At 39.3% G+C, this 26,928-nt stretch overlaps 1 protein-coding gene across 12 annotated transcripts; it reads right to left on the reverse strand.

Annotated features, from left to right (window-relative positions):
• Nucleotides 1-38: 38 nt before the first annotated feature.
• Nucleotides 39-26,388, reverse strand: nt5c2a (5'-nucleotidase, cytosolic IIa). 12 transcript variants are annotated; one of them, XM_086044590.1, is made up of 19 exons: nt 25,492-25,607; nt 24,324-24,445; nt 19,766-19,804; nt 13,434-13,507; nt 10,087-10,204; nt 9,905-10,000; nt 8,205-8,296; nt 7,185-7,242; nt 6,891-6,984; nt 6,761-6,814; nt 6,520-6,603; nt 6,343-6,384; nt 6,115-6,222; nt 5,894-5,960; nt 4,721-4,891; nt 2,173-2,224; nt 1,433-1,493; nt 1,013-1,189; nt 39-935 (listed from the first exon to the last, which is right to left on the reverse strand). In XM_086044590.1, the coding sequence occupies exons 2-19, from the start codon at nt 24,422-24,424 to the stop codon at nt 717-719; spliced, it is 1,707 nt and encodes a 568-aa protein (XP_085900716.1). In that variant the 5' UTR covers nt 24,425-24,445; nt 25,492-25,607; the 3' UTR covers nt 39-716. The 12 variants fall into 12 exon arrangements, with proteins under 12 accessions (XP_085900716.1, XP_085900718.1, XP_085900725.1 ...); XM_086044592.1 differs by having other exon boundaries at nt 24,324-24,458; nt 25,492-25,574; XM_086044599.1 differs by lacking the exon at nt 19,766-19,804 and adding an exon at nt 15,408-15,597 and having other exon boundaries at nt 25,492-25,507.
• Nucleotides 26,389-26,928: the final 540 nt, after the last annotated feature.

Here is a 26,928-nt window from a genome sequence, read left to right on the forward strand (position 1 = left end):
TTGGAGCGAGGAGGAAACCAGCTGCTTCATTCATGTGGTGAGTTACATGAATATCACGTGTTTTATTGACAGCTGAAAGTAACACGCTGAAATGACGTCCGTTTGAGTCATGACGCCATGTGTCGCCGTCACGTTGGCTTGTTCTATTTATTATTGGCAACTCTGTCTGCTCAATCATGTAAACGGGTTATTCAGAATTTTTCAGAAATTGGAATTTTGACCTTAACCCGAAAATTGACTGCATGTTAACGTAGTCACTATGGTGCTGGGGACAAAATGGCGGAGGAGGCACGGGGGTCGTCAAAGTCGAAACATCGTAGGTCCCGTACGTTGTAATTCGAGGACTTCCTGTACAATATACAGTATATTTGACTCCCAAAATAGAATGATCTTTTGCATTTAGATCAAAGGTCACTTTTTCCCCCCTACAGTTTTCAGACTTGGTCTTACCAAATTACAATAATTTGGTGTTGAAATGTGAACTCATTGCCAAGATTTGGTAAAAACAATCCCCCAAAAAATGAGTTGCCTCCTACTGACTACAATAATGGCAAATGTTATTTAGTACTCATCGTTTCAATGTACAAAAAGTGTCCACCTCATATTATGAACAAGAGAGCAGTTCCACATACAGTACATGTCCTTTTCAATAAAATAAATGAAAAAAAGAACAGTTTTCCATTGCCGTACTGGAGCAGCCTCCTCTCTTTCCAGTTCTACTCTTCATCATCATCCTCATCATGGCAGTGGGTGATCTCCTGTGGCGCTTTCGGGAAGAAATGAGGGGGCTGGATCTCACTGATGGATCTGGTCATTTGGTTTCGTTTGGATTCCACCTCCTTTAAGTCCAAATCATGGCGGTTTCTTGTGGCCAGCGGTGACTCTTTGTCGTTAACGTGCACATGTATGTGCTCCACTGTTGACTCGTGGGGCATCTGAGAGGGAATATCATCATCATATAAGGCATCGAAAAGCTATACCAGTTCTAATAATAAAAGTGTGAATTGCCCACCAGCACATGCGAAGCTCTGAAGAGATAACTGAAAGGGTAGTAGAGCAGATTGATGAAGGAGGCTGCATACAGGTCTGCGTAACGCATCACCTGAGAGGCAAACAGAGACGGACGGGATCCGCTGCGAAACAGACTTCCCATCATGCCGTAGCACATGTCCATGTCATGCGTCACTTTCTGGAAGAGACAGACAATTTCAAGAAATGCTTTTTAATCAGCATGCTAATACCACACCTGGAAAGTGAATGGATATACAGCCAAGGGGGGAGAAAATATTCAAACAAACATTAAATGTAATCTTGTGTCTTTAAAAAAGAATGACGTGTTCAAAAGGAAAAGCATTGGTCATTCAAACTGTCCTAATATGGGTCTGCGGCCGTGGTCATTTTCAGTGTTTAAAAGGCTAAGAGGAGGTTGCACCTTAATACGTCGCTGGAGTGAACTGATATCAGGCCTCTCGTTGCTGCTGCTATCCAGGTGCCTGTATGCAATAATAGTCAAAATATTGTCATTAACAATGAATGTGTGGAGGCCAGCTGAAGCAGCTCACCTATTTATTACCAGAGCTGGGCACTTGACCCTTTTTTGCATGTCCGGCCCCGACCCTCCACCCTTGACCTGGGTACCCTTCCGGCCGCGACCCCCCCCCGCCCTTATTCATAAAATTTATCACCCCCACCCCGATGTGTGCGTGGCATGTGTTGCAGACCTGTCGCCAACAGCACAATGCGTCGGTCACGTGAATCAATGCGGCAGTTGTCGTTCGCGCCGACGCGGTAGTCGAAAGAAGCCTAAAAAGAAGCCTTTCGCTGAGTAGGCTGAGATGAAATTTGGCCGCCTCGCGACCACGTCACACGCATGAGGGCCGATTAGTGGGCTGGACTAAAATCCACTTCCAGCCATGCTTAGTCCAGCCATTTTTAAAAATGTGGCACCCCCCACCCCTCCGCCCCACAAATGGGCATCCGGCCGGGCCGAGGGTGCGACCGGTCCGGACCAGGGACGGACTGCCCAGCTCTGTTTATTACTAGAATATTAACTGAGCTATGCTGGTATTAATAAATCAACAAAGACAGCAATATAATGTGTGGATATTTAATTCCACCATCAGCAGCACAGCGAACTAGCTCTAATTCTTCATGCACACACACGCAACTTACTTGTAAAGCTCAGCAAGGAAACAGTCCAGAGATTGAACCTCCTGAAATATAGCTGAACAGAGAATCTTCATTTGTATTTTAGTATTCAACATAAACCACTTTTCCTCAGCTTTTACAAAAAAATGCTTTTTCACACCGGCTTCAACAGAGCTGTAATTGATTTACTTGTCCCTTTCAGACAACTTGCCCGACTGAGTGAGTACGTTCACACAGCCCACGTGGCTGGCGATGTCGGTGCGACGGGTGTGAGCAGGGAGTCTCGGGTTCAACTTGATCTCCCTCATACACATGGCGTTGTGCCTCTGTTATGCTTGTGACACTGCTTCAGAAGACAGACAATTTGAGAGTCACTCTGAGCAGGTCGTTAAAAAGGTGGAAAAACGCTATCTTGGATGGCCAGTAAGGGGCTGAAGACTTTCAGACATCTAACTCAACAGCTGAATAATTTCAGAAAATGTGCTTTCTGAAATGAGCGGCCCACTCAGATTCCTGACTTCAGCCGGATTGAGATGCTGTGGCACGACCTAAAAAAAATAAAAACCACAGACTTCCCAAGAATATTCCTCAACTGACAATGAAATTCCCAAGGTTCACATAGTTTTTCCACACTGTGCAATGAAAAGTACAACATTTAAAAGCATTTAAAAACAAAAGTATTAAAGACATTTAAAACAAAGTAAAGACATGTAAAGTACCTTACTAAAATTATTCAAATATGCAAGAACAGGATTTTGGAAAAATTTATTTTAAAAATAGTAGATATTAGGGGGGGTTGGGTTGGGTGAGCAGTTTTAGAAGCATTTATACTTGGGCTGACTTCACTTCTGTTGCCGTTTATTCTATTTGCGTGCCGCATAACAGCGAAATGCTGTTTGCTTTGAACTCTGAGCTCCACTAATTGACCTGAGTCTGAGAGCTCAAAACCCTGCTGGGTTTATATTCAATGAGCAAATAAACCATTCATTGATGTACAGACCAGTAGCAGAAATGAAAAGTCTATTCTACAGCTGACTGGGAGACAGTGTAAAGCTTTTAGAACTTGAGTAATATGTTCTGAGCTCTTTGTTCTGGTCAGAACGCGAGTTGCAGCTTTCTGAATGAGCTTCAGTTGTTTGAAGGCTCGTTTGAGGGAGTCCAGTCAGAAGACCATTACAATAAAAAAGGTGAATGACTGGTGATGGAAGAATACGCTGGAGACGGATGAGGAATAATGGACGCTCAATTTTTAGTAAAATGTCCAGCTCTGCCCAAGTGCCACGTCAGACCATTGGAAAGCATTGAGGACTTGCAAGGGTACCTGACCACACCAGCAGGCACAATCTACGCTGGACGTGCTGTTTTCTGATCAAAGTCGATACAAATTGAGCAGAAATGATCAAGAAGAGCACCACTGTGCATCAGCCACTGTTGTCACCAGACGAGCTTTTGGTGGTGGCAGTGTGTCCAGTTGGTACAGAACTGCCCTACACTTTGTGACAAACTCATACTACCTGAACAACATCATGAACCCAGGGATTGTGCCCCTACATGAACAACACAGGCCTAATTTCATCTTCATGGACGACAATGCTCCGGCTCATCGAGTGGCATCATCAGGGAACGGCTGTTGGGAGACTGGTGTACCTCAACTGGAATGGCCTACTCTTTCTCCAGACCTGAATCCTATTGAAAACCTGTGAGATCAGCTGAGTCGCCCTGTAGAGGTTCGAAACTCTGCACCCCAGAACCTCAACGACCTGAGGGCCTCCCTTCAAGAAGCGTGGCACGCCATGATTGAGCAGACAATAAGTCGACTTGTGAACGGCATGAGACGCCGTCGTCAATCTGTAATTGATGCTCAAGGGCACATGACGAGTTATTGAGACGTTTGATTTTTTTGTTGTGGTGTACCCACCAATGTTGTTAACTTTTGTTATAAATGAATTGGTTGCGATGAGGAAATCACCAGTGCATCGTTTTACTTAAATGTCCTACTTTCATGATATGATATCGCCGTAGCGTCAACTTTTGACATTTTCCATAAATTTCACCTGGAAGCCAAATATCCCGTTTTTGTGAGTAGTGTAGCTGCACGTCATCTGCATAGCTAACATTGGCGTTATAAAGAATTTGACCGAAGGGTAGCATATCGTCGCTGTCCTGCGAAAAACAATTTTTACGTTAATGGGGTTTCCACATTACAGACATCCCGTGGATGGGATAATTGAGAAAAAAAAAAAAAAAAAAAAAAGACAAAATTGGACGTGCGTTTTTTTTTTTGTTTTTTTTCACAGCAAAAGGGGTCCAAGGATTGACCCTTGAGGCATCCCAGATTCAGATTCAAAACTTCCAACGGTTCCAAAATAACTTGTTTCTTCCAAGTAGGACATGTATCATGTCCAGCAGCTGTCCCGGGTGAACAAGACTACTGCACTCAGACTGCCGCCTCTGTGACTCAGACAAGCAGACGGTGGATAAATGGTTGTAAATTAACTTTTTTTTTTTTTTGCCAATTGTGATAATGCATAATCTTTCTGTTCAGATCTGTAGTGTGTCTATGTATTCTTACAACTCTTTTCAGTCCACACGTGCAGCTCCTGGGCCAGCTCTGGTATGACCAGGAAAGTTCTCCAGCCTTGGCGCTTCTTGGATTTCAGAATGTCACCAAAGATGTGGTCACCAATGTAGACAATATCTTTGCCCTTAGCACCCAACAAGTCACATACAATGTCAGAAGAACCTGTGGGCATAGACAACAGCACTTACACACGGACAAAATTGTTGGAACCTCTCTGTTAATGAAAGGGAAAAAAAATGTGGTTTCAGAAACAACTCAATCTGACAAAGTTATAATAAAAATGTAATTAAATAAATAAAAATAAATCATCCATCAAACCTTAGACTGGAGTAATTTTCTCATAAAGAGTGGACCAAAATACTGTGCCTGCTGAGAGTCTCATTAAAAGTTACAAAAATCATTTGATTGCTGTGATTGCCTCAAAATGATGTACAAACGAATATTTAAGTTAAGGATACCAATGTTTCATGAGTTGATTTTTAAAAAATTCTGCTCAACCACAATTCAACAATATACATTACAATATGAGTATGTGGTTAAATATGGAGATGGAAAGATTCCAGATTGATTGACTACAGGTACAGCAAGTGAGATTTTGATGTCCGCATGAAATTTAATTTTACAGACAAAAAAAATTAGTTACAGTTCATATAACATTACCTCTTAGGCTCGTAAATTCTGACGGCTGCTTCATAAATAAGGTTGAGTTGATTTTATCTTGCAATTGTTATATTGTAGTTAGGAGAAAGGTAGTAAAGCTAAGCCATTAAATGGTGTAGTGCTGTAGTTGTAGCTAAAATGATCATATCAAGTATACTAAAACTGGAATGTACTTCTCAAATTAAACATATTTTTTGGGTTCAGTGAAAGCAAAGTAAGTCATCATTTTGATGGCACGTCTTGTTTGATTAAGTGCATATAAATCAACGTGTTAAAATGACAGCGGAAAGTGAACAATGGTACACAATTTGTGGCCCAGATCTTTAACTATTGAAAACACAGAAAACTTGAATGTGATCCAAATATTGCTGTGACCTGTGTTCTACAAATGTAACATTTGACGACAGTGACTGACGGGGCCCGGGATTGACTGCAACTAGTAATCAATGCACTCTGACGAGGTTGTGTGACTATTTCACTTTATTTTTTAAAGTCATGCATTACCTCCAGAGTAAACAATCCCATGTTGGAGGGGACCGGTGTATGTACCAATCTTGAGGCGACCAGTTGTCTGAAATAAATGAATACATACATTCACAGTCTGACCTAATCATTTATTCATTGAGGGTGTTCAGAAACTAACTACAAATAATAAACAATGAGCATTTGAGTTGCCTTTGTGACCCCAGTCCCACCTTCACCCACGACAAGGTGTGTACACTTACAGTGTCAACCTGTCGCAGGACTGTTCCCTCTCCAAAGAACACAGGCTTGCGGGCATCCACCAGGATCAAGTCAAAGTAAGACTGCCAAGGCCTGTGGATTGTACCAGACTACAAAAGAAGCAAACACACAAATAGTCTCATACAACAAAAGACTAAGATGTTCAAAATGTTTTCTTTGGGTGCTGATAAATATAAATATTAAGCATACCCATTTTAAATTGTGCTTACCTTTGCACCATGAGGAAAATCAAACAAGTAGGTCATTATTTTCTGTAAAAAAGAGGAACAAAAGCTGAGCAAATCCAAGAATTCTGGTCCATCAAATATATCCTGTAGACTTTCTTTTCGTTGCTTTATTTGCACTTAGCACTCACTTCTATACGTAAGTGTAAATACCTGACTCACCTCGGTGTATTTGTAATCACTGTTGGTTGCTAGAAACACTTTGGCTACTTCATTCATGCGACTAAGGAGGAGAGGAAGCTTTGGCTTAATGGGAGAAAACAACAACAACAACAACAAATTAAGTACAAATCAGGCAAAAAAACATAATAACAACTGTGAAATAATATGGGCAATATTGCCACAATTTTGATTTAAACAATTCAGAGTTTTTCCAAGTATGAAGATAATGTGTTTCACTTACATCCTTGACCACATACTTCTGCAGGTTTTCAACCGTCTTTTCTTTTAAAGTCCCCTTTGAGAAGAATAGTAGAAGTAATGCACTACTGTATATACCAAAATGACTACTGTGGAAAAGATAGTTAATTTACCTGGAAATGAACCCAGTCCACGGCATCTCTTACATCCTGGAATATGCTCTTATAAGACATATAAAGATCACCATCGATAAAGCCAGTCTCACAACTGTGGGGAATGAATACATGTCATTAGGCCGTGCAGTGCAATGCAGCGCAACATCTATTCTGAAAAAAATGATGGGATGATGTCAAATACACCTGAATATGTGATCAGAGTAGCCAAAGGATTAATTTCCAAATCAAGCACCATAGTAAGACCAGGAAGGCAGCAATATGTACTGTTTGTAACTAGGAACACACTATTACCTTGAGTATCGACAGCAGTTACTGAAGAAGTCAACTAAGCAGGCAAAGAGGTAGGTTTCTGAAAAAGAACATTTATCAACAAAACATTTGACCATCTTGCAGATACAATATATGACATGAACTAGGACATCGACAGAATGGCTTTTTTAGGGATATACGATTACAGTATTTGGCAGAATAATGCAATTCTGATAACCCATTAATCGGCCGATTATTTTAAAAAACATAAATAAAATATTTTTTTCTGTCCTTGAACACTTACAAAAATGAAGATATGAGTTACAGGTAGAACTAGGTCTGGGCGATATATCGTTATCATATCGATATCTAGATATGAACATTCACATTATTAATAATGAAAAATTAAAATGATATTAGGCAACAATGTGGACTTTTCATGCTCGCATTACATGGACAGCTCAGGCCAACCAAACACATACGTCCTTTCAAATTTGGTGACAGCTCAAAGCTAGCCAATAGAATCTTTCCAATAAGAATTACTTAATTTTTTTTTTTTTTTTTTGAGGCTCTGTTTGGCTGTGTGTGACACTAGTTCGGACTCTGTTAATAATTATTCCAAATAATTTTGATGGGCAATTTTATCTTGGAACAAACTGTGGTCGAACGGAGAGGGGTACCACTGTAGTACAGTAATAGCACAATCCTTGTGTTAAATATAGAACATCATTATTGCTGATCCCTGAACATAATTATAGTCTTACAGCTGTTATAGATACCGCCATTGTTGAGCACATTCATTTCTATCACAACTCAACTGGTTAGGGTGGATGCCCACCCTACACAGTGTCTTGGTTCTGTTAGAGGTTTTTGGACCTATTCCACATTGAAAGTGTCTTGGGATACTTTTTAGTGGCAATTTGTCTTACATAATTAAAATCAACTTGATATTGCAATGAGTACATACGTAAAGAAAAACATTCACATGCAGTGCAAAGGATATCTGCCAAGTTTCATTTTAATACCATGTAAAAGAAGTTTTGTTTTGGTTTAGCTTATTACCAGGCAAGTTGAAGAGCGTGTTCAGGATGTAGAAGCGGTCTGTATCGCCACGCTGAATAAATTTATTTGGGTACATCTCTCTGATGTCGGCCCTATGTGCAAAAGAAAAAAAAAGCACCAGTATTGTCACACACAACAAGAAGTCACAATAAATAAAATACAAAAAGAAAATTCACTTAGCAGGAAAAAAATACACTAATGTTGGCCCGTTTAGACCATAGCGAGACAGGTAAGTTTTACTCTGCTGATGACTCTAACTCTAAGTCAAACAAACGTTTTCCTGGCTACAGACTTTTTTTCCTGTAACTGACTTGAGAAATTTCTATTAACAATTGCAATTGTGGGCCCTTTTCAAAAATTTTCCAGCCAACTGACCTATACCAAAACTCTAGATTCAAATGCATGATGATTGCACAGCTGTTCCTTTGACTTAGGGTTAAGCAGAAAACAGCTCACAGTATTCAGACATTTTTATGGCAGGGAACAGAACCTGTTTTTGTTTGCCTAATTATGTATACAATTGAATGATTAATTATAAAACAAATAAATGAGCCATAAATGAATAAATAATAAAGTTAATGTGACTGTGTCTTGTAAAATAGCAACTGGGCATCATTACTACATCAATTGCCTCTAACAGCAAGTTCTCCTAAAAGCAGGCATTCTTGATGACTCAACGCACATACTACAGAGCACTTTTACCGATGGATAAAACTAAAAAGAGCACTAATTAAATCAGGCCATAAAATGTTCATTTACTTTATATCAGATATTGAGGGGGAACATGACATTTGAATGTGTATGAAACATTTAAAAAACATGCTGACAATATTTAGATACCTGACTTTATGAAATGTATCACATTGTTATTTCAGTCCCTTTTATCATCAATGTACAAAATAAAACACAATTCAATGACGCAACTGTGCTTGGGTAGGATGGGTCACACTGTAAAGCTTGTGTTCCTGAGGTCTGTTGAATGCCTTTTGATTCTTGGAAACTGTGGTTTACAATGGGGAAATTAACCGGCTCACTTCAAATGAAACAGTGATGATTACTGCAGTTGGTATCGTTGGTATTGTGTCTTGCATCTCAGTAACAAATGTTATTTAGGCCTTTCAAGTGGGTTTTTATTAACGGTGATGAGTGCAAGCACCCTTATCAAAAAAGCATGTTTTTTTTATCCATCATCTTGATGTCTCCAAAGAAGGAATACTTTAGCTAATAAGTTGCCTATTTGCCCAAAAAGAAAATATTTTATTTAGATAGTATTTATTTTATTTGCAGACACAGGTCCATACAATCAGCACAAGAAAAACACACAGGGGAAAAAAGAGAAAAGAGAAAAGATACAATACTGTACATATTAAAATTTATACAAGGCATGGCAGCAATGCAGTAGAAGTAAACCTATAACAACTTTTCACTGGGCCAACAAGGGCTTCAATTATATGGTTCTCTGACGTGTCTAGTCGACAGATGAAGATAAGATATACACATTTGAGAGTTATAGGCCTTCTGTTTGCATATCGGTAATTTGACTTTTGAAAATTAAAGTAAGTGTTGTTTTCTTCCTTTCCTGTTTCATGGATACATTCTACAGTTTCATGCAGTGTATGTAAAATAAAAACTTTCCAGCAGCTGTGTGAAACGTATACAGAACAGGTGCATGTGTGTACAGCTGGCGATGTAATTCTCACCCTCTAATGAAGTTGAAACCGTGCACACATACGAGGATGTTCCCATAAGCATCCACTTTGAGCAGGTTGCCATGCATAGTGTCAAACACAAGGCCTCTGAGGAAAGAATAGTGGGAGGTGAATCTTTACAGTATTTGGAAAATCCCTAAAATAAAAATGATCCACGGGTTTAGTGGACTAACCGTGTGGGAAAGGAGGGATCATAGACAAAGTTGAGTAGTTCCTGTGGATATCCAATGGACACCAGGCGCTCCACTGTCAGGTCGAAGCCCAGCGCCTCATACTCTGGAGATTTATATACTTTATACACACAGGGAGACAAGGTTTTGTTTAGCAGATCGCAAGAAGATCCTCGATAGCATACACTGAAATTCTGTCTAAAATATCCATGTCATACATAGCAGGCAGTAAAACAGTATTTGTACGATACCAAATTTCTGTTTCGATACCGATACCACAATGTATTTCGATACTTTTTGGAAACACTCAAATGTCAATATTTTCCTTTATTTTAAAACAGACTTTGGGAACAATAACTTTAATTGCTTTCTCTACTGAATATATTGGGACTTGATCCATACAGATAAATGCTGCAACTGCCCTGTTGAGCCTTTTAGCATCTTTGCTGTCCTTTGGGTACTTCATATGCTGTTGAAAGTCATCTTGGAGAGTAGGTTGCTTATGAGTGGGTGGTGTCACCCTATCTGAGCCAGTAGCACTAGACTTCTGTTGTCGGTGGAGGGAGAAGGTACAGCATTTTAATTAACATGATCATTTTAATTTGAATATCATAGCTTTATTTTACTTGTTCTTATTATTCAAAGGGTTTGTGTTTTGAATCTATACATGACACATTGAATGGACATAACTAGAAAAATAAATTGAGGCTCATTATATCATCTGGAAGAGGGTTAGATATTGTGGGCTTATAAAATGTTTTACAAAAATGTGTTTCAATATAATATTTAATTTATAGAATGTTTATGCCTCAATTGGTTATTTACATTTTTTAAAATATATTTTATGTATTTATTAACCATGGACCTGTTCAGGGGTTGAAAGTGTCTTTTTGGCGTACCCAATAACTGGCGAGTAGAGAAGACAAACAGATTTTTTTTTAAATCAGACAAAACAGGAATAAAAAAAATGTAATTTGTTAGAATTACTTTTTCGTATGTTGGTCTGTCTAAATTGATTCTCAATGAAAGCAATCACATTGTGTCTCTTCACAATATTGTAGTAAAAGCTTCCACACAAGAAAGATATGATGGACTTTACTTTTTTTTTTTTTAGACCACTGGTCTTCATAAATTACTAAACAAATACAAAAATCAATCACATTTGGCGAATAAAACAGCTTAATTTCACCCCCTGGACATGTTTTAGCGCTCTGTATGTCGGCTACTGAAAGTTTACGACTGGGCTGGGAGGAGCTTTATATTAATGTCATTGACATTATAGTGTAGTGAACTGGTGAACAACATTATCTCCTGTGGTTCTTGACAGAAGTCGCGGAGCAACTTTGCATGGTTGTCCTTCAAATGTTTGGCCAAATTTGACATGTTGCCTCCCGCTTGCACTGCGGTGCTTCTGTGTTCAGTGGCTCGCCTTTGTCATTTGGTTTGAACCCGAAGTACTTTCACACCGTACTTCGGGTCCCCGTTTTATCAACGAGTACGGGCTTTTCTGCAGCTGCTATCTCTGTTCCTCGATGTTTTATACGTGTTTTGTCTGCGCGACTTCTCTCTCAGCCTGTGAGCATGTAAGGAGGCGGAGGCGCGTGTGCAACTACGTCAGACTCCCTTGCCTAGCTTTGCTTAAAGAGACAGGCTCCAATTGACCAATTCAATCATATTCAATAAAATGAAATAAAAGTACCGTTTGTTTTTAAATGCGGGTATAGTACCATTTTAAAGACTGTAGTATTGTGGTAATATACTGGTACCGGTATACCGTGCAACCCTATCATCGCCAACTGGCAGTCAAATTGACCGTCCGTCCGTCAATCCACTCATATTAATGTCGATAAAACAAAGTCATTGTTGCTACCGGTAAGTCTTCCTAAGCACATCTTGAAGTCAAGAAAATTATCTATATTATGTGCGTGCTTTCAATGCGCCATTTTTAAGTGCCTGAAAATGTATATGAGCTCTTTTGAGTTATTGCATTTTTCTTGATAAATTTCATTTACAGAGATGTTTTCATAAATGGCCAATCTGAATATTAACAGAAGAAGTGTTTTTTTTTGGAAGTCAACCCAAACATATGTTTTTCTCAAATATAGTCTATGCAAGCCCACTAGTTGAAACAGGGCATTCAAATAAATATTGCGTTTGTGGAATAAGTGTTAATCCACTCGTTTTTAGATTGGTCGTCGTGAGCAGTTGTGATGTAATTTTCAGTCGACAGAAGACAAAATGGCCGCCACCCGGAGATGGCGAAAAACGAGTGCATTTTGCTGCTTAACTTATATTCCACAAATGCAAAATTAATCAGAATGCCATGTTTAAACTAGTGGGCCTGCTGGGAACATATTCTTGCAAAAAATATGTTTGGGCTGACCTCTGCTTTAAGCATGATATCATCTGATTAGCATGAAATACAACTTTGAACTTCTTTCGGTTCGCCATTCTCTCTCACACCCACTTGAAAGATCCTCTGAATCAATATTTGATTGGTTTAGCGAGTCTGAGGTGGATTGCCGAAAAATAAAGACTATCGCAGGGTAGGCAACTCCGGTCCTTGAGAGCCGTTGTCCTGCCTGTTTTAGAAGTTTCCCTCCTCCACACTTGGTTCTCATTAGCAAGCTCTGGAGAAGCCTGATAACGATCCTGTTACTGCTCTCCACGACCGGTGTTGCCAACCCCTGCACTATGGCAATGGACTACATTCTGGTTCCCTTTAAAAACATTTTGATTTGACCAATGTATGGCCTGTAAAAACAAAATGCTGCAGTCCAACTTGAGTGTGACTGAAATCCGATTTCAATCATGTTTTTACTTTTCCAAAAGATTAATGTGTGCAAACTAGGGATGTCACAATATCGGCAATATCGCAATATTAAAATTGCCACAGTATATCGTCATCATGTCACTATATTAATAGATATTAATAGCAGCAAATCTGTTTAAAAGCCCAAGTTGTTTTCCATTCGTGCAGTTCCAGCACCCTCTGGTGGTTAGTTTATTAGTGCAGTTTAATTTGATGCCACCTATGTTTAAGATCCACTCTAATCGCCAATAGGAGCTTTTGACTGGCCAAGACTATTTCTTTGTGAATGCTGTTAAGTACAAAAATAGAACATAGTGATGATTTTTTTTTTTTTTTTTTTACAATATCATGAGCTTTTATACAGTATAATGAACTTTTTACATATCGACAACCATCCCACAATATCATTTCGTGAGGTTCATATCGTGATATTATCGTACAGTGACATTTGAATATCGTGACATCCCTAGTGTGAACAGATGAAACATTTTCACATTTCTTCGCAACAAGGGTACATAAAGGCTCAAGATACACTTACCTGCCAAAGTGTAATCCATATCAAAACCAAAACATTTGATCTTCTCCATTGCTAAGCTTCGGTTGACAAACACCCTGCAATTGGAAAATAGTGTTTGGTTAAATATATGCACAGAATCTGGCAACCTCCGCATACAGCCCCACAAATGATTGACAGGAATCTTACACTAAATGATGAAGTCAATGAAGTTAGAACATTTAGTTTCAGCCTAACAATTATATCTTTGAGAGTCTTTACATGAATTACATATGGATCAGTTTCAAGTTTGGAAGAAAAAAAAATCAGATCAAAATCTTATTTGGCATAATGTTCATGGACACAAATATATTAGGAACACTGCACATGGTATTCCAAATTCAAAATTGTCTATACACATTTCTGTTCAACAAATATATCAAATTTGAGATTCTGTGAAACTGAAGAACTTTCCTTTTTTTTTGCAAATTCAAAATGTTACTGAATAAAAACAAACAATTCTAAAAGTATTGCTTTGTGGTGAATCACTGAAAGAAATATGAAATATTTAGTTGCATAAGTGCAGTTTTGAAAAACTCAAATCACAACTACGATTGTGTTGCAAGAAGTCGACCAACAACTGACACCAGTTCCAGCCACAACATTTGCATTCCTCAGTATTTTTTGGTTTTGCCTCAGAAGCAACATGTCACCAATGTCACTGCACAAACTATAACGCTTGCACTACTATGCTTCAAAGTTTTCACAATGTGACTTGAATTCAGTGTTAGGAAGGCGTTTGCCAAACTGTCTGCAATGGCTTGACCACAAAAGACAATTCTTGCCTCCACAAAATGTTGTGCAGTTCCTCTTTAACTAGCTAATGTGTTCTTTAGCAAATTCCAACGCCACATTGTTTTATTCCTGGCCAGCTGTCCTAAACTGGGACACCAGTTCACATATGCCAGTTGGTTAACTTGATGCAACAAAGATGTAAAGCTGTACCTAGAAACAATGGTAATACAACTAATGTAAATATTCATACAATAATTCGCATCTCCAAGCATTTTATAGTTTGTGGGTCAATGACCAATAAGGCGTGTAAAAATGTATTGTTACAAAGTATTTTCAATATAGATAAATGTTAAAGGGGAGTCAACCCACAACAAATCTTTACAATTATATGTTCTATGCAGCCGCACTAGTCTAAACTTGATATTCTGATTAATGTCGAATTTGTGGAATACGAATTAAGCAGCAAAATCCACCTGTTTTTATCCATCTCAGGGGGTGGCCATTTTGTCACTTGCTGTCAACTGCAAATGACATCACAATTGCTCAGGTACCAACCTATCACGGCCAGAAAGAAACCAGCTGAGCCGTGATTGGTTGTTACCTGAGCCCTGAGCAACTGTGATGTCATTTTCAGATGACAGAAAGTGACAAAATGGCCGCCCCCTGAGATTGAGATTGATAAAAATGGGTGTATTTTGCTTAACACATATTCCACAAACCCAATATTAATCAGAATGGCATGTTTAGAATAGGGTGGGCGTAGTGTGGGCGTAGACAACATATTGTAAATAACATTTTTCGGTTGACTTTCCATTTAAATATATTTCGTATCCAGAACAATGTGTTTCAACAAGTCTCATTTACTGAATTTCTAACTGTTTTCACTATTTTTTTTAACTTCTCAACAAAAAGTCAGACGGCACAAACACATATTTATAAAAATAGATATAAATCCCTAACCCCTATTTTAAGATCAATTATTTGACTATCCCTTAGGGCAGGGGTCTTCAATCCTGTTCAAGGGCCGGCGTCCTGCCTGTTTTCCATCTCTCTCCCTGCTGCAACACATGCCTGATTCAAATGATCAGAATCATTAGCCAGCTTCTGCAGACCTTGCTGATTATCTGAACATCTGAACCACATGAACAAGTTGTTTTCACCTTTATCTGAACATCTGAACAACATGAACAAGTTGTTTTCACCTCGCTGCCACAAGGAGCTAACCTGAACTTGCTCTCCAACAACTTGGGGGACCTGGCCCATCAATGGCAGTCCATCCTGTAATGTCACAATGACAAAGGTGCTACTCAGGTCTTGAAGAGGTTGCTCCTTTGTTGGCTCAGGGTGACTCAGGGGATCCTCAATCCTCTTCAAGGCTACTTTTACAGGGCTGGGGTTAGCCTGCCTGGAAGACCTTTGAATTAACAGTTTGGGGGAAAATGATGTAACAACACAGACATTTGCCTTTTTCAAGCATTAAGGGCTTTTTGAATGACACGTGAGCGCAAACTTTGATGAGGATGGCTGGCGCCCATTGTAATCACTGACAGCATAATAAATTATATATTTTGTAGTGTTTGAAATTTACGATTGAAACTGATTTTGGCATGGTGTTGTGTTGAAGTTAGTGTGCAATGGTATATGATAACAATCTAAGGTATAATAAATTGGAAGAAGCAGTGTTTTGGTCACTCAAACAAGATTGTGCTTTTTTTTTTAGCAATTGGAGCAATTTTTCTTTTCTTGATAGTGGCATTTGGTAAAATACACGAAACACACAAAACACTAATAATAAATGGACTACCAAAGTGAAATGACATGCTCTTTTTTTTTTAATTGTACAAAGAAAATATGTATTAGCAAAATTACTCAAATGGCAGAAATACTCTAAATGATACAAAGGTAAAGTATTTAAGATGGATCAATGATCAATCTAACAAAGAATGCCCCAAAAAACGGTCACAGGTTCTTGGGAGGTCGTATCACCTGACATTTAAAAGTGTCAGCCACCATACTGGCTGGGAAAAATTTATATGTTTTTTTTCTCCAAAATTTGAGAGTGTTACAGACCTGCTTGCTGTTTACGTCACTCCTTGGTGGGTGATGCAAATTCCTGTCTTTGAGTAGATTTCGACATAAAAGTCCCAAAATGGTCAATGAGACCGACACATCAAACAAAGTCTGTTTGATGGAAAGATAACTGCAAATGCTTTGTATTTTTTTTTTTTTTTTTTACAATAAAACAAAACAATTTCTAAATCACACCACAGAAGAAAGAAAATAAATCATAATACGTTTAGAGTAACTACAAAGACGTTTTTGAAACACCAGTCATGGCCGGACGGTTGCACCACATGATATTGTGACACTTCAAGTAACAGAAAAAAATACTAAAAATAAAAATAACTGCTGATTTTTTAAATGTCGAAATGGTCCATATTTGGGAGAGAGAGATGTGCATTTTGCTTGTATTTAAACCTTTTTTTCTGATATAAAAAACAATGCAGTCAGACAGAAAATGTAGGCATCATATCAATGAGCTGATATGGTGCAATTCAGCCTAATATTTATTTTTATTAGCATATAATTCAACAACAATTATCTATTGATAATTTTTTTCATTTTAATGAAAAATGCAGCGTTCCCAAAATAAACATTACTGTAAGGATTTAAACTTTACTCACCTACTGTATTTAAAGACACTATTCTGAACATATATGTTCAAGAATTAAGATCGATGCACTTAATCATCTTTGACCTACTGGGAGACAAGTTTGAGCGAATTACAACTACTAGATGGCTGACACACATTTCTTTTACACTAATAAATGTATCTTACATAGAAATTACTGTTGAAGGGTAAAATTGGAGTTCCTGAAACCTCAAATCAGAATTGTCATTGTCAATATGTAAAATAAACGTTCAAAACAAAGAACAAAGTACAGAAATATGAGTTGGTACATTATTTAAGATTGTTTATGACGACCAGGCACCTACAGTACATTTACACTTGAATTACTCAGAGTAAGAGTAATCATTGTAGTTGTGTGGTGATGATGTACACACACAGAACACCCACATGACCAATCACTGCTATTGCGCAAAATGCCTGACATGAAGAACCCACATGATTGCACAAAGACTGACTGGAAAGCCTGCCCTGCATAAGGGGGCCTGCTGCAAGTATCGATATGCCACCTTTTTCTACAACACAGGTGTCAAAATCAAGGCCCATGAAGGCAGTTTGAAAGAAACATGTCAAATCAACACACATGACTATGTGTGTTGATTTGACATGTTTCTTTCAAATTGTCTCCACTTTTATCACTACATATGAGTTATTGCAAACATTTGTTGCCAATCCCTCTGTTAAAATATCTTGAAAAGTAGTTGAACAAACTATTTACTGGCTTCTGATTTCAAAACTAGTTATCCATCAATTTGTTGTGTATATATGATAAGATAAGGCGATCATACATTTCTATGGGTTCACGGTTGTAATGGCATTCCGAGGGACACCATAACTATGATGTGGCCCGTGACAAAAATGAGTTTGAAACCCCTGCTCTACAAAGTGCATTCTTTGCAACTTCAGGTCCATGTTCCAGGAAAAGAAATTGCAGTATTATTTGGAGTGAATCTTTGTACCATTTCCAGACTAAATACCAAGTACCATGACACTGGGAATGTCGGATGGGAATCGAAAATGAATAATTTGATTCCTAAAAACTGTTTGATTGACTGATGTTTCTAATTCGATCGTTTCCTCTTGCGTTGTAAATGGGTGACGTCTGTGCAATATGTTGTATATTGTTCTACAATATAAAACATTTTTTACAATGTACATTTTTTTTATCCACTTTATTTGCAGCTCAGCAAGCTTCAGAACAGGCTGTCAAACTTATGGGTTCAGTTATCTCAACCTCTCAAACGGTTCATTTATGAGCATTTTTACTGGTTAAAATGGTAGGCATATTTGAATATTATTTGAAGCACTTTGTTATTGTGTTCTCCAGATATTTTTAATGGTATTTGTTTGGCCAGTGGATATTTGTGTATTAATTTATTTTCAATAATCTTTCTTTTAACGTATTCTCTCTGAAATGTGTCTTACAAATAAATAGAGAAAAGGTGGGAGAAAATGGCCATTTAATAATTTTAAGGAATTATAAGGAAAAGATGATGATATGTAAGTTATCAGTATAGAATGACCTGTATTGGTATATAAGATATTGCTAAATTCTTTACAATTCCCACCCTTATCAGAGACAGACCGACTGTGAGTGAAGACTAGTTCTTTCAAGAAGGTTGATTCTCGAAACGTCCCGAGGGAACTGACACTGGTCCTTTTGCTTTAATGCTCGTTGTACCACCAGTAACTAAGTATATTCTCAGTTGAAATATTTAATGTATGCCAGAAAGATCAAGACACGGCTGTTGAGCCTTCTCCTGCCAGATGCAGAATGTCTGTCCTCTCCAAAATGATCCCTATTCTTATACTTTCCTATCTGCGCCCACAAAGGAGTGCAGCATAACCTAAACAATGTGTTGGTAACTTCTTATGTGTGACTCTATGGTCATAACTGGTTTCAACCGGTAAGTATGCGTCACCTAAGTAATTTTTTGTGCTAAAGAGGCCTAATCAACAAAGTAACAATTCTATTCCAGCACTTGTAACCTTGTCTATTTTTCAAAAGATTTGCAGGACAATATAACACTGCCCATACAATCCCAATGCAGCTAAACTCTGGACTCATATGGCTGCCAGGAGATCTGCTAAGGCTGTCATTTAGCATCAGGCTCATTAGTGCTAGCGTTTGCAACAAGTGTCCTACAACTTGAACATGTGGAGGAACATTACATAATATACGAATAAGTCCAGATTCTTCCTACAAAGGTTGGGCTGTAGGGTCAGAGTGTGGTGAAGACGGGGTTAAAACTAAACCAATTGCTGCACCTACACAGTAACACCTTTTGGTTCTATCACTGTGAAAACAAGGCTGGTCATCATTGAAGGCATCTCAGAGCAGAGATAATTGAGCTGACCACTTCAACCATCCCATCCACTAAAGACCACCAAACAACGTTCAATAATATGTAAAAAACAAAATCCCAATAAAATGGGCAGTGACATTTTTATGAGCGCTGTGCTCAAACTCATTACTTGCATTGTTTTAACAGACATACTATATAATATAACAATCCCCAAAACAAAACTCATTTCTTGTTTTATGCTAAGATGTCAAAAGTGAAAAACAAAGTATTAGTATAGTAATAAGATGTCTTTTGCACAAGCCAACAGTCCAACACAACAACAAAGATTCTATTGAAATGACGATGGCAAATGAGGATTATGATGACAGACAGCCTGGTGAAGGGACGAAGATGCAAGCATGGAGAAAAGCAGCAGATCACATTAGGGGATCACACTGACAACCAGCTATTGTCTGCATAGGGGAAAACCAACAGTGCTCGGGTTTTCTACTACAGTTGGAGTATGAATTCACATTATGGACATCAAAATGGACATGTCATTTAGTCAATAGTGGCACTATGTTTCAGCATCAGAAGGATGTCATTACCTCATTGCTGGATGGTTCTGAGCCAGATCCTTTGGAAAGCTTTGTAACAGAGAATACATTTACTATTATAACTGAATTAGTCAGGGGGAGCTCTAGGGTCTTTAAAAATTCTATGTATGCATTCAGAACAGACTGGAGTTTGTAAAACTGCATCTTTACAATTCTTGACAAGCCACAAAGCTTCTGGGAAAATGTCATTTGGACAGATGAAGAAAAAAAAAAGAAACATTTTGGCAAGGCACATCAGCTCTATTCACAGATCCAAAAATGAAACATACCAAGACCTTGTTAAAGCGGAAGTCAACCCCTTGATCTATGCGCCTTCACTTGTCTAAACATGGCATTTTGATTAATATGTTTGTGGAACATAAGTCAAGCAGCAAAATCCCCCCTTTGTTAGCCATCTCAGGGGGTGGCCATTTTGTCACTTCTGTCGACTGAGAATGACATCAGAGTTGGTCAGGGATCACGACCAATTACAGCTCACCTGTTTTCTGAAGCTGAACCATAATTGGTCTATATCTGAGCCCTGGGCAACTGTGATGTCATTTTCAGTCAACAGCAAGTGACAAAATGAGATGGACAAAAACAGGTGGATTTTACAACTTAACTCAAATTCCACTAACACAATATTAATCAGAATACCTTGGGCCTGCATAAAACATGTTCTTGTCAAGAACATTTTGGAGTTGACTTTAAACATGGAGGAGACTCTGTTATATTCTGGGGCTGCTCTGCTTCATCTGGCACAGTATGTCTTGACTCTGTGAAGAGTACAGTACATTCTCAAGACTATCAAGGTATCCTAGAGGGAAAAGTGGTGCCCAGTGTCAGAAATCTTGGTACCAATCGCAGGTCATTGGTCTTGCAACAGGACAATGACCAAAAAACACACAGCTGACAACGCCCCCCCCCCAAAAAATCAACAACAAACATCAAAACATTGGACTATTCTGAAGTGGCCATCCCATACTGTGCATGCACCCTGATCTAAATCCTACTGAACCACTCTGGAAGGAGCTGAAATGGGCAGTCTGGAGAACGCTCCCTTCAACCAGAGACAACTGGAGCCATTTGCTCATAAGGAGTTGGCCAAAATACCTGCTGAGAGGTGCAGAAATCTCATCGAAAGTTACTGAAATTACTAAAAATGCTCAGGCGGCAAGTCCGCTGATAGTGTAGTGATACACACGCCTGAGTTGTGTGCGGGCAGCGTGGGATCGATTCCCGCTCAGTGACAGTGTCTATGTGTGCCCTGCGACTGGCTGGCGACCAGTTCGGGGTGTAGTCTGCCTTCGCCCATTGACGGCTGGGATAGGCTCCAGCAACTCCCCGCGACCCTATATAGGATAAGCGGTTTGGAAGATGCTCAGGCGGCATGGCTCAGTGGTAGAGTGGTCGTTTCCCAACCCAGAGGTTGTGGATTCGATCCCCGTCCATGGTGACCATGTTGAAGTGTCCTTGGGCAAGATACCGAACCCCCAGTTGCTCCTGATGCTGCGTCATCAGTCGGTAGATGAGGAACAGTGTAAAGCGCTTTGAGTACCCAATGTAGAAAAGCGCTATATAAGTGACAGCCCATTTACCATCATTGTCCAGGTCTGATTCATGAGTTTGTTTTTTTAAAATAATGCTGTTTAACCACACTTCAAAAACAGTGTCTGATTTTCATGGGTTAATTTTCATAATTCTTTTGTTTAATATTGCTTTTGTCAGATTCAAATAATTTCTGTGACCTCTGTCTGTATTTCTTTCATTAACAAATGGCACAGATCTAAAACGTGAAAAAAAATGAAGCCATCTTTTGGCCCACACAGTAATTTCAAAAGACATTTTTTTCCAGAGAAAAACAGAGCTTTTGCTCTATCTCTTTTTTTGTTTTTTGTTTAATTGTTCAACTCAAAGGGTTCAGCGCTTACTGTATGTGGGGCATCCTGAAATGGGAAGCCCCACAATAGGACCTGTAATTTGTCAGGACTAACTCCTCACAACATGGCTAATAATGGCATATAATTGTTCTGTGTAAACAAACTCAAAACAGCTATTGTTTTGTGTCATTTGCAGGTCTACTGTTTATGTGTTGTTATATTGTTACCTAATGTTAACTAATGTGACTAAGTAATGCACAGTCAACTTTTGTGATGCTTAGTGGGATTGGCACAGACTGGCAACACTACTTTTCTAATGTAACAGGCACAGATGGGCACTTGACCACTTTTTTGCCGGTTCGTCCTCCGTCCGCGAGCTGGGTGCCCTTTTGTCCTCGTCCCTCCGTCTTTATTCATAAAAATAATCATCCTCCAACCCCATCCGTCTTCATCCTTTAAAAACGCTTCCCATCTTACATTCCGTCAGACCAGCCCCCCAGCCCCCGCCGCCAAAAACACCCCCAAAAAACAAGAGGGAGTAAGTATCCTGAGTGGATTGAATTGTCTACAACTCTTTAACCAAGATAGCATTTAGCTACCAAAACAAACACCTACCCCTGCAAAACTTCCTACTGGAGGATGATTATACGGCATACGCCTGAACCTAACCCTAAACTTAACCTAACGCACCTTACTATTGCCGTTGTGTGCATGCGTGCGCAAGCACTAAGCATTGGGAGGACCTCACGACGGGCAGGACACATATACGTTTAAGTATACGTAGGCGCTGGCAGAGATTTCTACGGTCTAAAGATCCACACAAGGGCATACTTCATACTACTTCATACAAGCAAAGGAATAATTATGTACGAAATGTTAACAGTTATTGCTATCCACCTTTTTCCTACGCCCAATACATACCTTATCCCGGATTACACACACAAGACAGGCTGGGCGTCAGTCAGTGAAATGACGTCCTGACTCCTGTGGCCTAATCCATGGTATTACATGTGTTGAACCACTAGAGGGCAGACTATGCCTGTGCAATGTTACTGCAGGGAACGCACATAAAAAGTGTTGTGCAGGCAATTATCAAGGCAGCTCCGTGGTACTGCAGACGAGAACAGTGGTCTTGCTTTTTAAAAGAACCCAACACAACATGGAAGTCGGTACTTGATCCGGTTAGGGATGAACAGAGGGACAGACGAAAACCCACTTCAGTCCTTGCTTAGTCTGTCCTTTTTAAAAGACTTCTCTTTTGTGGACAGACAGACTGTCTGTCCACAAAATGGAATGCCCATCTCTGGTAACAGATACAACACTTAACTCTATCACGGATTTTCTTGTCTTCAATGCAATGTCTATTTAAGACGGTATCTAACTGAGCGGCGAATGCTTGTGAAGGTAGCGAATTTTGGGGCCCGTGAGGGTTCGTAAAAGGTTGCAAAAATGTTTGCAAACAGTTTTACTTGTGGCAAACAGTGTTTCTTGTCACTAAGAAATTTTGTACATGTTCAAAAACCCCAAATTCTCTAGGCTCCTAAGCATTCGCCGCTAAGCGATGTCCCAGCTTTAGAGTTGAGTGAGTTGTTTTAGACCAATATCAGCCATCAATTGGAGCTGGGGCCCACCAGTCAGCGCAGCTGATAAGGGGCCCCTTTGCAGTTATTGCTGACAGCCACACGTTGCACTTTAAAGCAGTTCTGAATCGGCTTTTGTTCCCATTGCAAGAGTGTCCATCCTCGTTTGCCGCACCATGAGTGTGCGTGTCGTGACTTCTCAGCTGCGGCGAGGGAGCCACTCGCACCTGTTCCGGCCACGGGCCGTTCATAATCACGAGTGTGCAGGCGGAGGACAGCAGCGAAAATTATTTTTCAAAGTGCACAGTTTCAGGTTTCTGACATCTGTCGCCTTGTAGTGCAGCCTGAGCAGTTGCTCAACAATACACATTATTGCGCAAACATTTTCTAGGCATCAAAATAAAAACAAACATCTATATCAAACTCCAGAACTCTCCAGCCTTCGAGTGCAAACAAAACTAACAATATAAAGGGTTCAAATTAAACCTCAATCATATAGAGTAACTCATGCAAAAAACTCCTGAATTTTTGGGTGATTTTTTTTTCCTATGTTTTGCCCCATCTGGTACATTGACACCTGACTTATGACTTGCATTGTTAGGATGTCCATGTGCTCATTTTCATGTTTTCTCTCTATGTGACAGATTTGTTGTGTCTGCGTCAGGGCGATTTTTTTTTTCCCCTAAATGAGGATAAGTGACTATAGGAACGATAGGAGATATAACACAAAACCTTTTCTATTCTCTCCGGGGTATGTCATCATATAACCCAGCTCTACTGCTACCATAGGTTAATGTTAGACCACAGTGCATTCAGACTTCAAATTAAGGTTTCGTCGCTGTCTGAGGATCAGAACTCCATCGTAAACTCAAGCTCCCTTAAAATAATAAAGTTCACCATGACCTTGATGCATTTTTCCACAGCAGTGCACACAGCAGACACTAGCTTTGAGATAGTTGGACATTTACAAAGTAGTTTTCAAGATCAATAGTAAATTTTACGATTTACTATAATTTGTGAATAGCAAATGGCACAAAAATGCTAATAAAAAGAACAGCAGAGTAGTCTCTACTCAGTATTTACAGAAGACATACTAAATCTGGCACAAACCTGTGATGACTTTCACGTCGATATTTCTTGAGGGCAACACCATCCATGTTGGCTGGGAGCTCTGCATAGTTCTGTAGGCGGTCACTCCAAGAAGTCATCATCTGGTACTGTTACAGTTGTTTCTGCAAAAAAGAGCTGCGTACAGTAAATATTTTAAGTCAAGCACAGGCACAGATGCAAACACTGGTTAGAGGGATGGATATGGTCCTTGCAAGTGTTACCTTCTGATGGTTGTATAGCTCTAGCTGTTATGAAATGCGCTATATAAATACAATTGTATTGTATTGTATTGTATCATAAAATAAATAACGATTAGATACATTGTAATATATTCTGGATAACAACCAACCAGGCCAACTAAGAAATTTTATGCTATAAATTATTCAGCATCACATGGCTGTGTAACATCAATCATGTAATCATGAAAAGGTAATTGTCATGACCATATCTTTGTCACTTCAATTTTTCGGCGCTATCACATTAGTGCATTTGTGTGTACAGTATCGCCCTAATCCCACTAACAACAAACATGAAACACCATCATATGAGCAAGATTGCATTAAAAAAAGTGTGAATTTAAATAATAAAAAGACTATAATTAAAGATTTAATATTAAGCGGCAAATGAATAGCCTATATATGTCTTCAAGTGACACAATTACATTCCATAAAACTAATCAGAAATAGGCTACAGTCTTATTATTTCAGAAGTACCACACTCCGGTATCTCTGCATTTTATCATCAAGTGACGACACGTACACGCATAACATAATTTCCGTTTCTCCTGTTTTCAAAATAAAGCAACTCTGTAGAGGAACTAGATTATCATATTAGTTCGGAAATTATGATCGCAACGAATAATGATTTGTTCATTAATACTTTTGGAAAATTCGTTCACGATTTCTTCTGTAAGTTAAAACTCAATCTTCCATACAAGAGCAGCGTCGAGGCTGACCTAAAATTAGCTTAGAGCTAGTCAACAACATGTTATGTCCGGTGCTTCTCGGCCACAACTAACCTTTGCGAGACAAGCTACTTGCAGTCAGTCACCTCGGTTTCCGCCAACGAATGCTAATATATTGGTTTTGATTCGCTTGCACAGCAATGTTGTTATGTTAGCACATTGTAAGAATGACAAGGAGTACAGGAAGAAAGCCCAGCCACTCACATTCCACAGGACGCCGTCCAGTCGGTGGACTGAGCATGCGCGTGGCGTGTGTGTCTCCAAAAACTTAGGTGGGTTACCCGCTGGACCAGTTGAGCAACTAAGCAAAGTTCAGAAATAATTTTGCTCAACTGCTTAAGACTCAGGGGCCCCCGTTATGCCTTTTTTAGGATGGGGGCTGAAGCCTCCTTAGAATGTTCTTAAGCACCCCTAAATCAGAGATAGGCAATTTAAATTAACTTTTGGGTATTTTCCTGGGAATTGTATCCCATGTTCCCTCCATCTTTCGTGGAAAACATGGTTTAACACTTAAATTCCCAAATAGGAGACTTCAGAGGAGACCTTTTGGGGAGGATTTTAAGGGTTTGTTAAAAAATATATATGAAAACTTTTTTTTTTAATTAATCAAAGGACACTTAAAGTGCGGCCTGCAGGCCTCCAGTTGGCCGTCCCTGCCCTAAATGATTAGACTTTTCATCCAAGATCGACGACTCTAACCCCAGCCACTATTCAAACCAGGGGCGTTACCAGAGGGGGGGCAGGGTGTTCAGTGCCCACCCACGGACACGCTCTGCCCACCCAAAGAAAACTGGATGTAGTTCTGATGAATGGGATATACGAAATCATTTGTTTAGCCCAAATCACAAAAAGTTATCTCAATTAAGGAGAAAAAAAACATTCTAGGGTGCAGTAGCCCTACGCTTGATTTCGACCTACTTGAGCATTGTAGCACTTTTTTGCCCCCCCCAGGTAAGACTAATGCCCACCCACACCTGACATCCGCCACTGATTCAAACCTCTTTCCGCTACTTCCATCAGAGAGAAGTGATCACAGTCTCCTGGCTCGCTTCAGAACTCTTACCAAGCCCTTCAGGAAATGAATTATCCCCGCCCGTTTTGTGAGTGAGATTGGACTGCCACAAGAGCCACAGGCGCATCTACTTATTGTAATCAGCAGCCATCAGACTGGGTTGCCCATTTATTTACACCCACGTCTGCTCAACAATGATATTGCCTTTCTATTGTTTTTCAGGATTTACCATCTACCCATTTCACTCAAACTTTAAATGAGATAACTCCTACTTCAATTGCTGTTGATCTCTCTCTGGTTCATTCAGAGCCAAAACCTTATTTCGATATGCATCTGTAGGATTAAAAGTAAATCCAGATTTTTTTTTCCACTTTTACAAAATGTGATTAGAAAGTGCGTGAGTTTCAATTTACCGAATAAATCAGCCTTTCTTCTGATGATCACGCGTGTTGCATTTGTCTCCATAGATACCAAGTGGAAGAAAGAACAAAAGCATAAAGTCCTTTAAAAATATGTTATGTCCTCCATGTTTAAATTTTTCAGTTGGTATAATTCTGCCACATTTTTATTTTTGAAGCTAGAAAATCAAAGGATGAAATCCAACACTTAAGACCCATTATATTTTAAAC

Source organism: Filicampus tigris, chromosome 11, assembly GCF_054856515.1.
Source record: "Filicampus tigris isolate MCC_2025a chromosome 11, RoL_Ftig_1.0, whole genome shotgun sequence".
In the NCBI taxonomy this organism is placed as follows: Eukaryota; Metazoa; Chordata; class Actinopteri; order Syngnathiformes; family Syngnathidae; genus Filicampus; species Filicampus tigris.

Excerpts from the sequence above, each read along its gene's own strand:
- nt5c2a (XM_086044590.1), bottom strand. The coding sequence starts at position 24,424 with ATGATGACTTCTTGGAGTGACCGCCTACAGAACTATGCAGAGCTCCCA. Across the intron at positions 6,223-6,342 it reads ATTTTCCTCATGGTGCAAAG|TCTGGTACAATCCACAGGCC; the intron begins GTAAGCACAATT and ends CTTCTTTTGTAG. Across the intron at positions 2,225-4,720 it reads CGTGTGGACTGAAAAGAGTT|CTATATTTCAGGAGGTTCAA; the intron begins GTAAGAATACAT and ends TTCTCTGTTCAG.